Here is an 11,971-nt window from a genome sequence, read left to right on the forward strand (position 1 = left end):
TAGAGTAGAGTGTGCCCCTTACATGATGATAATGATAAAATATACAATTTATAAAGAATAATCATATTTGAATTGAATTACTATAGGCAGAAGTGAAGCTGTTTTTTGATGCCTACACGAAGTACATAGGATTCGTCTTCATGAACTCTGGAACAATCAAACGCTTTGCGTACTCCTCCTGTGGAGAACGGAACTTGGTGGAGCTGGAAGAAAAGCGGTCAAGATATTAGTCAAGACGTTATCAGAACGAATATATGAAACAATAATAGTATTAATATCGCACCCAGTGAGGTAGACACGTCCACGTGCCGCAGCCAAATGTGCCAAATATGCCGGAGCCGGATAAGACACTGCGCGGTTGCAACGAGGAAACATGTGACAAAGATTGTATGTCAATTGCTGCAGTACATCAATATCCAAGTTGCCCGTATTCTCAATTACGTTGTAACGCGTCGGCTTGGCCGTCCCCTGATTCGCCTGATGGCTGACCATGAAGAACTCCATTTCATTGGGATGGACAACTGTGCGATCTACGACGGTTCCCGGATCGACATTGTTGAACTTGTTATATTGCGATGGAGCTCCGTTCGGAAAGAAGCGCGTATGATGCCGCTTAACTACAATGACGCAGCAAATCTTGGGTTTAATGTGCATCTGAAAGGCGAACGGTCGAGTAGCGATAGAAAATGACAACAAAATCTGGATGCAACGGTTCAAATTACCTTGCAGCAGGCCGCAGAAATTCCTCTCAACTCTTCACTTTTGATCTTGGGGAACTGACCATCGCCGACACCATCACGGTAATAGATGATGTGCTCGGGATAGGATTTCCGGAACTGATAATAAACACGCAAGTGCTCCAGGGTTATCGACTCCATGTCCTCGATCTCCTCCAGGGTAGAGCGTTGCAAGCGATATTGCATGTTATATGAAGCCCCGAATGGATCATGGGAGGCGGCAACACCCACCACACTGGGGATCTCCCACTGATCGGGCGACGGATGACTCACATCGGCACCCAAAAACATTGCGTTCTTTAACAGACAGCGCGGGTCATCCCTTAGCTTGTGATTAATACCGTTCAGCTTGGAATTTACCTTAAGTAGAACGTTACCAATACACTGCGGGTTGCATTTACGCTCGACTGTGATCTGCTTGATGCATTGTGTGAGAATGCCGTGCTTCAGCTCAGCCTTTTGCTTCACGACATCATAACAGCGCCCGACATTTGGTATAATAACGAACACCAAATCAAATTGATTTTTTTTGAAATCGTGGAAATGAGCATCTATTTCACGTTCGTCCTTGTAATTCCGTATCTCGGCTTTGGTATCCAGGCACAGATTGAGCGTGCGACTCTGCTGAAGAACCTGCGACGAAAATTAGTCGGATTAGGATCGGATCTGTTTGAAATGCTGCAATGAACTTACCATCTTCTGAAGCTCGTCCACATACAGGTAGTTAATCTTACCGTAGAGTATGGCCCATTTATGTGGCTTTGGCTTGGGTTCAAAGAATTGCATGCGATCCATGCGCCACGAACCGTTCCTCACCGAAGCCAAATTGTTGTTTTTGTACTCAATCTGAGGCGCATTGAGCGTGCGTGTATTCACGACGATGAAGTCATTGCCCAGCCGTATGCCAAAGTGGCTGATGGTCGGGTCTAAATTGTGCTTGAAATATTCCAGCAAGCGGACGATCTTGGCCTTCCTCTCGTTGGTTGACGTGCCAGCAAACTTAAGCATGGCCGCCACCCGAGCAGCAGTATCGTTGCGCTGCGATACGATACAGATAAATAAAATAAAAGCAGGAAACGCAGAATGATTTGGAGTGAAGGGAAGCTCCCCGCTTGGGAGATTTTTAACTCACCTTCATTGTCTGCCCATCGTCCATGCGACATAGTTCGATAGGCAAATAAATGCGTTTTAACGGCGGCCAAACATGCAAGCAGAGAAGGTTCGGAAACTTTAAATCATACTCCCGAGACTTGAAGTACTTTGCAACGGTCGTTTCTTTCCCATCCAGCTCAAATGTCTGAGTGCTAGCCGGAGCCTTGGAAAGCCCGTTGACTCTGAAGACGCGAGGGGCGCTGCCAAGACAGGCAGGCGGGTCGTAAATTATATAAATGTCATTTAGGAATGACTCAATATCAGAACGCCTGTAGTCAAGATTTGTGCTTTTGTCAATTTTCTGCCGCTGATAATGCTCTATATAGTCAATGATCGACATGGCCTTCGGATAGGCCTTGTGTGATATGTCCACATTAACAAACGGGCGATCGCCAAGCACGAATGTTTGATGGAGCCCAACCAGAGCTTCGTAGCCGTCTTTAAGATCAAAGGCGTTTCCGGGATCAGACCTTTTGAAGAAGGAGCGACCGGCGCGTCTAGCGGTGTTATGACAGGGAGCCGCCAACACAACCTCCAGACACTGCAAGGCTCGCATGGGCTTATCATAAATCTTGTCCTTCATGTAGCTGCAAAAATGGAAAACTGCACACATTCGGTTCAATTCGTTCAATTCGGTTCACTCACCTTCTTAGTGAGCTCAAATCGACTTCCCAGTCCTGTGTCTTCTTGAGCTCCACAGTGTAATTCAAGGTAAGGCCGTGGCGATCTGTTACCTGGACGACAAGAGGGCAAGTTTCACTTCAAAAGCACATCAAACTCAGCGAAATATACAACACTTACTTTCACTTCTTGGCCCTGGGGGCTGCATTTTAGTTTCACAACTGAGTAGCACGATGCACGTCCATCATATGCGGCAATCGCACCCCCCAAATGTTCAACTCTGTACTGCTCAAAAGCCTGACGATAGAACTTCTTAGGAAATACTGACGTGATCTTCACATCGTACTGATAGGCCACCGCAGGCATTTTATCCAAGCTAACGTCGAGATAATTAACAGATACTTGACCTGGTTTTCCCAAAGTTCCACGTTTCATGGTGCCTGCTGGGAGTGGCGGCACCACTTTTTGGGTCTGAGGGAGCAGAGGCTGCAGAGGCAGACCTCGGTTCTGGGCTCTTGGCCATTTTGGGAGTTCGTCTTGCGGTTTTGGTGGACCATAGAACTGGGAGCCTCCTTGGTGTTGTTCATTGTGGCCCTGAAGACGCCTTTGTACTGTCTGCTGTTGTTGGTTCTGTTTTTCTATAGGATCGCGGTGTTGTCCGCGCTGTTGTGGAAGTTGCTGCTGCTGCTGCTGCTGCTGCTTTCCGCCCCAGCCTTCCCCGGCCTTATCGCGCCTCTTCTGACAACTTTGTGTCTGCCATTCTCCTTGCTCCTCTTCCTGCTTCTGCTTCTGCAAGCCAGAGGCGGCAGGACCTCCATATGGAGGGTGAGTAACCTGTTCTCCAGCTAAAGATTCGTGAAGAAGAGTGGAAGAATTAATGGTAAGTAATCGATACACGGACCTGCGCTAACAAGTCTAAAGCAAAACAAAATACCCTCAATGGACCGCGATTTATCAAGGTCGCGGTTATTTTGTAACTTAATTTCAAAGCTTCATTGCTACCCACTTGAAATGGAAACCATCAAGTATGCCTTTGAGTAAAATGTCAAAGTTTACTAAATTTTTTTTGTTAAATTCGAACGAAATGTTACCCTCTAAAGGTAGCTTTTCTGATAGAAACATAGCTAAAAAGTCGCGATTCATCTAGGGGTCTACTGCTAGTTGGCTACATTCTGAGCAACGTATATGGAGGCCGTATATCGCACATTCACAGAACTCAGGAAGGTCCCCTGAAATTGCAACTCATTCCTCCCAAAACGTACATCTTAAAAGTAAACAACGTACAGGCAGGGTCAAAACAATCCTTCACTTACCTTTTAGTTGATGCTGTTGGAGGGGCTTGCCGAAGTACCGCTTCATGGTTGGTTTGGTTGGTTTTTCGGCATTCGGTTTATATTCTAATCGGAATAAATTTAATTTATTGAACAAATTCGCATGGGTACTTTTCACTTTCAGTTTTGTATTTCACTCACTATTTTCCTTTCCCATTTTTATATTTTTTATTATTTTTATTTTTGTCGAATTTTATATCTGTTCCCGACGACTGAATTGTTTCGAATGACTGCAATATTTATTTCCTGTTTTCTGATGCCAAACTTTTTACTCTAAATATGTTTGACATATAGCACTGTGCTGTGTGATCGATTCTAATAATCTTGTAGTTGAATCTGTAGTAAATGATTAATTTTCATTTGGTGTGCAGTTAGTTGGTGCTCAATTAAGAAATTCTGCTTTTCAACTATCCTAGGAATTCTCTAAATAACATTTTTTATACCGGGTACTCGAAGGGTTTAGGGATACTGCTATTTATATTTCAGACCTAACAATAAACGAGGGGGAACGTTGTGAGTTGCTGCGGAGACCGCAACTCTAAATTTATACCCGATACTAAGTCAGTACGGCTCTCCTACGGCAGACGTCGCTAATATTAAACGACACGACAAAGAATGCGTGCGAGAGAGACAGAAAATCAGTCTGAGCGTGACGTCGGGCGCTGCGTAGCCAGTGCAAATTTCCTTGATCCTTGAACTCATATTTTGCAATTGGCAAAACCGACAATGAAACCTGTGTGTAAGAGAGAGACAGAGCGAGAAAGAATGAAATTGTTTTCTTGATTCTGGCTATAATAATTATACGATTGAGATTTTACACTCTAGAACATATAGTCATCCTCTACGATTCTGCGTTTTTGGTTTTCTCGTATCTTTAAAATTGTGGATGCCACAGATTTTCGTCCTTTGTGGGGGCGGAAGTGGGCGGGGCGAAGTTTTGAAATATTTTTGTAGCAGTGACATCACAGAAGTCTGGATCCAAAACAACGTTGCTCTAGCTCTTATAGTCTTTGAGCACTAGGCGCTGAAGGGGACGGACAGACAGACAGGGCTCAATCGACTCGGCTATTGATGCTGATCAAGAATATATATACTTTATGGGGTCGGAAACGATTCCTTCTGGACGTTACACACATCCACTTTTACCACAAATCTAATATACCCCAATACTCATTTTGAGTATCGGGTATAAAAAATAAATATTTACCAAAATTTATATATATTTACACTATAAAGCTGTAGCTTACAGCTTTGCTTGGGGTGCGGTTTTTGATCAAAGGCGACAGAATCATTTTACAGCTACAGGATATAACTTTGTTTTAAACACTAAAAGTTATCTTCCGTGCTGGTACAGTTTTTTCCAGTAGCCAGTATTGTTTTCTGAAGTTAATGTCGCTTTGCTAGTTGTGTAGTTATTCCAAGTTAGTGTGGTTGTCCAGGTGGATCCGCACGTATTTAGATGACTTGGTGGCTGCGATAGCTGACCCATTTCTTTATGGGGTCACCCTCCGTTTGGAGGTATATATTTTCTTTTTGGTCTGCCATTAATTTATTTGGATGTCATTTTTTTAAGCAATATAATCAAGACACCAACATTTTCGGAAGTTTGAAGGTTGGTAGATGTAGAAAGCTATTCTTTAACTTATCATTTTTAGACTCTTGAAGATCGTTTTATAAAAATGAGCAAACGTTTTTTTAACATAGAATTAATATTATTTTGTTTGCTTGCTAAGATTTCATATCAGTGTTGGTTTCTACATATGTATATTTATACTGGAAAGCAAATCATATACATATGTATCCATAAATATTTGCAAGGTTATTCGACGGTTCTTTTAATTTCATTTGTAAACAGTTTCAGATAGGGTTAATTTTTATTTAAAAAATTATATTAATGAACTATACATCCGATCGCGTTTTATACATTTACTGACGCTAGAAGTCAGCAACGAGCTGAACTTGTAGATAGGCAACGCCATCAAAACTAAGTTTATAAAAAACCTATGCGTGTCATGTGGGGTTGTTCCGTTTGTTTGATCGCAACCGCGCTAGTCCAGTTCGCTCTTCCTCTTCGTCGCTTGTATACTGATGCATGCTTGTTCCGCTAACACCCCCACACGTACAGAAGATGTGGCCTGCATTAGATCTTGGTCAGGGGCATTTCGATTCTCGTATATCAACACTTTAAGTGTTTCTTCGTAAATACGTGCCTCAGAAAATTCCACTTTAAAATGTTTTCGATCAGTTGCATAAACTATAGAAGTACAACACACTTCAGCAACCTTTTTTCCGTGCCCATAAAAGGACCAGCAACATATTTCTCTTGGTCCTATAACATCTTTGATGAATAAAATGCGTTCGTTGAAACGCAGAGAGAACTTGTCGAAAAGTTCAATATTTTTTAATAAATTGTCATCGGATGTGCTTGTGTATGAATACTTGTTGTTTTGTCGCTGCACCACTAAAATAACAGCCGGTTTCGAAGACGCGCTGATTAGAAGTTGTTGCTCTTTTTGCGAAGTTATCAATGGAATGCGGCAAATGGGTTTTGGCTCAATGTGTGCATATAGTGCCCGTTCACATGACAATGCAAGCTCGGTAATGCAGTAGTATTTTGATTCTGCAAGTAGCTCAGCTATTTCTTTGTTAGTTTCGGGTAATGGGACACTGCCATCGCGCAAGAAGTTGAGTATGATTCCAAAATGGTTTCCACAGCGATCTATTAGTATCCAACCTGCAACGTGAATTTTTGTATACATATTACAGAATAATTTCAATGTAAATTAATTACCTTCTGAATCAGTTAGCACCTCCATGCGACCACTAAACATAGCGCTTAGCATTGTATCATTATGCTTCGTCAGTGTTCCGATTGTAGTATAATATAAGCGACCACCAACATTCAGCTTGACATACTGAGACGAATGCCCTTTTAACAGCACTTTCTGATCACCGGACATGGCTTCAGACTGCTTGGCATGAAGCACAAGTTGGTGGCTACTTTCTGCAGGTGCCAAAATCACTTTGTCTTCTAGAGCGGAACCCAGGTCTTCAATGCAGCAAGCTATTTCTTTTGGTGCACCTATGACACCAACGCCCTTTTGTTTGGAGCTTTGGCAAACGCTATCTTTTGCGTTGCTCGCACAATCCTCCAGCGCTATGGGATCAATTTTTACGAATGTATTAGCCACGATGAAGAACTAAATCCAATTTGGTTACAAAGAAAATCAGTTTGCAAAATTATCTCTACATCAAAACGGACAGTCAATAAAACTATATATCGATAAAAAGTTATATTTCCGATACTTTCTTTATTTTCATCCCTGGCATCGGAATATTTTGTCTAGGGCACATACAAAATATTAACATAATCAAGTATTCTTTGATATATTTTTTTGTATGTGTTGCTTGTTTTGGGACTTTGAAAGGTTTTCCTCCGTAAGAACGGCAATTTTGTCAATTTGTGCTCAAGGTACCTGATTTTGGACGTCGAAAAAAAAACGGCCGGCGACAAATATGCGAAATAGCAGAGTAAAAAGAACAGACGACCTTTCATTTTGTCGAAATGAAAATGTTTTCGTTTAGAAAACGTAGCAACCTTGCGGAATGTGAAAACGGGAGCACCAATGGGCGGGACGTCACGCCTAATTGATTAGAAATAGTCAGTCCGCGCTCAAAGGTGTTTGGAACAATTCGCAAATTCTTTCGAATACAAAGCCTTCCTAAATAGTGGAAAATATCTCGCCGTCTCTTTTCCTCAGGAATTCGAATTATCAAAACATAAAATAAAAATATATGTAAAAATGCTCTCTTGGTTTGTATTTTACAAAAAAATGTTGACATATCACCCAGTCATACCGAATGTTTTTAGGCAACATATATATAAAATCAGCAACGCGATTTTAAATATAAACCTTTCCAGGGCTATCAAACGGAAGTTAAGTAAACAAATGAATAAAATAGTTTGATATCAGCTACCGTATCAATTAGATGCGCTTTTTGTGCTTGTTGTTCGTATTATTACGTATATGTATTATTAATATGAACCATACTAATACTCTGCTTAGACGAGAGTGGAGCGGACGTCGTCCTGGTCCAGCAACCATGACATTTTACATTTAAGTTCTAGAAAATCATACCCTGGTTGTTTAAATGACCTCGGAGTCCTACATGATCATAAGTTGTGTTTTAACAGCCATATAGCCGCAACAGTAAATAAAGCTAAGAGTGTTTTAGCGATCATCAAGCTTTGGTTTAAGAAGTTTGACGACCCGTACGTGACGAAACAACTGTATATCTTGTTAGTACGTCCGATATTGGAGTATTGTTCCTTTGTGTGGAGCCCGCAGTATAAAGAGCAGCAGGTTGTTATTGAATCTGTGCAAAAGCAATTTTAATTTTTGCCCTTCGTAACTTTAACTGGGACTCGGGTAGAATCTTGTCACCCTACCGGTCTATGCTAAATCTTATTGACCTGCCGTCGTCACACCATCGCAGAATATGCAATGGCGTTATGTTCATGCACAAGCTCCTAATTATAATAAGATCTGGCGTCCTGGACTAAAATATCACTACGGAAAACCCGGGGCCACATACATGCTATAAAATCAGAAATAGAGGAAACATCAGAGCCCGCAAGGCTACGCAAGATCCCCGCGAAAACTACCCACTAACTCCAGTGAGGAGTCCCTAACCATTTTATTAGACACGCATTTCCCCCGGGTGTACAACCATCGAACCGGCATACCTCCCTAGAGAGGGAGCGGTAACTTCGATGGATCACATCCACATGCAAAGTTGCAATTATTTTCTTGGGAAAATACCTCCAAACACTCCACTACTTAATGACCGCAAAGCTTGCGGGACTCTCGAATGGACAGTATCGAGCGGACTGACAGTATTCACAAATAAATACAAGATCCCTCTCCTAACACCCCCATATTAAATTGATGCAGGATATCCTTCAGCAACAGTGGCATTTACTTATGGTTGGTAATTGGCAAAAAGTTGAATTGGAAATATTTAACCTCCTTATCAATGATCTTCCCCAAGTTTTAACTAATTCACGAGTCCTAATGTATGCTGATGATGTCAAGCTATGTTTTTCCTACAGCGATCTGGTAACCTCGTTATTTCTTCAATCAGATCTCGACGCTCTCAAAAATTGGTACATTATTAGCGCTCTTCCTCTTAACATTTCCAAATTTAACGCCATGACCCTCCATCGCAACAAGTCTTACCTTTTTAACTTCACAATTCATAAAATTTCCTTGGAACGCCTATACAAAGTTAATGACTTAGGCATTATTTTCGTACATAACTTATGTTGTAGTTCTCATATATCCGCTATTTCGAATAAAGCCAAAGGAGTCCTTGTCTTTATCAAAAGATGGTCGAAGGAATTTTCTGACCCCTAACCACTAAACTATTCTACACCTATCTTGGAATATGGTTCCTGTATCTGGTCTCCCCATTACCAAAAATATCAAGATATGCTCGAGTCCGTTCAAAAACAATTCCTTATCTTTGCCCTGCGCGGACTTAATTGGGACCCCTCTCGTCATCTTCCTTCTTATGAGAGTCGGCTGCGTCTCATGAACTTGCACTCTCCTGAAAGTCGTAGGAGTTTCCATGGAATTCTGTTTCTCCACAAACTTCTCCTAGGCGACGTTGAATCCTCGGCCCTCATTAGCCTTATCAATATTGCTGTCCCATCCCGCCCAACTAGGCATTACTATCCTCTGCGTCTTCCTGTCCTTCGAACTACTCTGACCATGAATCTTGTCGTAGCCTTTGCCGCGACTACAATAAATTTGTTTATCTTTTTTTCCTTTGATACTTGTGCTTCCAAAGTAAAATCTTCTTTAATGAATAATTATTTAATTTAATTTAATGATTTCTACCTTCTTATTTTTACACAGTTTAACTGTCCATAGTTGAACTCTAAACATTAAACATAAACCTGAACGTCAAAAATAAAGTGACGAAGGCCACGACAGCGCTCTATACATGTACAAAATCCATTTTTGTAAAAAGGGGCACCAACCCAAGTATAGTCCAATGGATGCATCTAGCAATAGTTAGGCCAATACTACACTACGGAGTTACTGCGAGGTGACCGGAGCAATTGAAAAGGACCACCAAAAAACTGTGCAAAGTTCAGCGAATTGCCGGCCTATGCATCAGTAGAACTCCACCCCAAATGATGCGCTAAATGCTATCTTATGCCCCCAGAGCCTTGAACTTGCAGGAAAGGAGCGGGCAGGCATGGCAGCAGTACTTCTGAGAGACTCCGACCAACCGACTCCTCCGGCACCACAGCACATAGGTCACTCATCCATTTTAATTAATAGCAATATCGTCCGTTTAAAAACATTCTACTGAGTTCCAAGAGAGTACACAGATACCCCCTTCAATACATTCAGTCCTCACAGAGACGAATGGCTCGACTGACTTCCAGGCCCAGATGGGGCCATACACAGATCACTGTACCGTCTTCATTGCTACCCACTTGAAATGGAAACCATCAAGTATGCCTTTGAGTAAAATGTCAAAGTTTACTAAATTTTTTTTTGTTAAATTCGAACGAAATACCCTCTAAAGGTAGCTTTTCTGATAGAAACATAACTAAAAAGTCGCGATTCATCTAGGGGTCTACTTCTAGTTGGCTACATTCTGAGCAACGTATATGGAGGCCGTATATCGCACATTCACAGAACTCAGGAAGGTCCCCTGAAATTGCAACTCATTCCTCCCAAAACGTACATCTTAAAAGTAAACAACGTACAGGCAGGGTCAAAACAATCCTTCACTTACCTTTTAGTTGATGCTGTTGGAGGGGCTTGCCGAAGTACCGCTTCATGGTTGGTTTGGTTGGTTTTTCGGCATTCGGTTTATATTCTAATCGGAATAAATTTAATTTATTGAACAAATTCGCATGGGTACTTTTCACTTTCAGTTTTGTATTTCACTCACTATTTTCCTTTCCCATTTTTATATTTTTTATTATTTTTATTTTTGTCGAATTTTATATCTGTTCCCGACGACTGAATTGTTTCGAATGACTGCAATATTTATTTCCTGTTTTCTGATGCCAAACTTTTTACTCTAAATATGTTTGACATATAGCACTGTGCTGTGTGATCGATTCTAATAATCTTGTAGTTGAATCTGTAGTAAATGATTAATTTTCATTTGGTGTGCAGTTAGTTGGTGCTCAATTAAGAAATTCTGCTTTTCAACTATCCTAGGAATTCTCTAAATAACATTTTTTATACCGGGTACTCGAAGGGTTTAGGGATACTGCTATTTATATTTCAGACCTAACAATAAACGAGGGGGAACGTTGTGAGTTGCTGCGGAGACCGCAACTCTAAATTTATACCCGATACTAAGTCAGTACGGCTCTCCTACGGCAGACGCCGCTAATATTAAACGACACGACAAAGAGTGCGTGCGAGAGAGACAGAAAATCAGTCTGAGCGTGACGTCGGGCGCTGCGTAGCCAGTGCAAATTTATTTGTTCCTTTTGGCTATAAAAATGATCTGATCTGATCCAGATTCAGCAACCTAATAGATATGATCATTATCTATGATTCTGCGTTTTTAGTTTTCTCGAATGTGCAATATTGTGGATGCAACAGATTTTTGTCCTTTGGGGGGCGGAAGGGGGTGGGGCGAAATTCTAAGATATACGTTTTATAGTGAGATCTAACAGAAGTGCGGATACCAAATTTGGTTACTCTAGCCTTAATAGTCTCTGAGATTTGTGGATGCCCCAGATTTTCGTCCTTTGCGGGGGCGGAAGGGGGTGTGGCGAAATTTGGACACGAAACGGTCAAGGTCCGATATCACAGGAGTGTGGATACCAAATTTGGTTGCTCTGGCTCTTATAGGTTCTGAGATCCTTGAACTCATATTTTGCAATTGGCAAAACCGACCATGAAACCTGTGTGTTAGAGAGAGACGGAGCGAGAAAGAATGAAATTGTTTTCTTGATTCTGGCTATAATAATTATACGATTGAGATTTTACACTCTAGAACATATAGTCATCCTCTACGATTCTGCGTTTTTGGTTTTCTCGTATCTTTAAAATTGTGGATGCCACAGATTTTCGTCCTTTGTGGGGG

At 41.4% G+C, this 11,971-nt stretch overlaps 1 protein-coding gene and 2 pseudogenes across 1 annotated transcript; all 3 read right to left on the bottom strand.

Moving 5' to 3' along the window:
* The window catches only part of LOC117186896, a 29,765-nt pseudogene that overhangs the window by 10,423 nt on the left and 7,371 nt on the right, over positions 1-11,971 (bottom strand).
* Positions 32-4,112, bottom strand: LOC117186894 (protein argonaute-2-like). Its single transcript, XM_033388191.1, has 9 exons — positions 3,983-4,112; positions 3,824-3,907; positions 2,691-3,355; positions 2,535-2,623; positions 1,870-2,476; positions 1,431-1,775; positions 723-1,370; positions 284-654; positions 32-203 (listed from the first exon to the last, which is right to left on the bottom strand). The coding sequence occupies exons 1-9, from the start codon at positions 3,996-3,998 to the stop codon at positions 113-115; spliced, it is 2,916 nt and encodes a 971-aa protein (XP_033244082.1). The 5' UTR covers positions 3,999-4,112; the 3' UTR covers positions 32-112.
* On the bottom strand, positions 5,652-10,925 carry LOC117186900 (annotated as a pseudogene).

This window comes from Drosophila miranda, chromosome 2 (genome assembly GCF_003369915.1).
Source record: "Drosophila miranda strain MSH22 chromosome 2, D.miranda_PacBio2.1, whole genome shotgun sequence".
Taxonomy (NCBI): Eukaryota; Metazoa; Arthropoda; class Insecta; order Diptera; family Drosophilidae; genus Drosophila; species Drosophila miranda.

Coding starts and splice junctions, on each gene's coding strand:
- LOC117186894 (XM_033388191.1), bottom strand. Junction 2,477..2,534: donor GATTTGAGCTCACTAAGAAG/GTGAGTGAACCG, acceptor CCATTTTTGCAG/CTACATGAAGGACAAGATTT. Junction 204..283: donor GGACGTGTCTACCTCACTGG/GTGCGATATTAA, acceptor CTTTTCTTCCAG/CTCCACCAAGTTCCGTTCTC.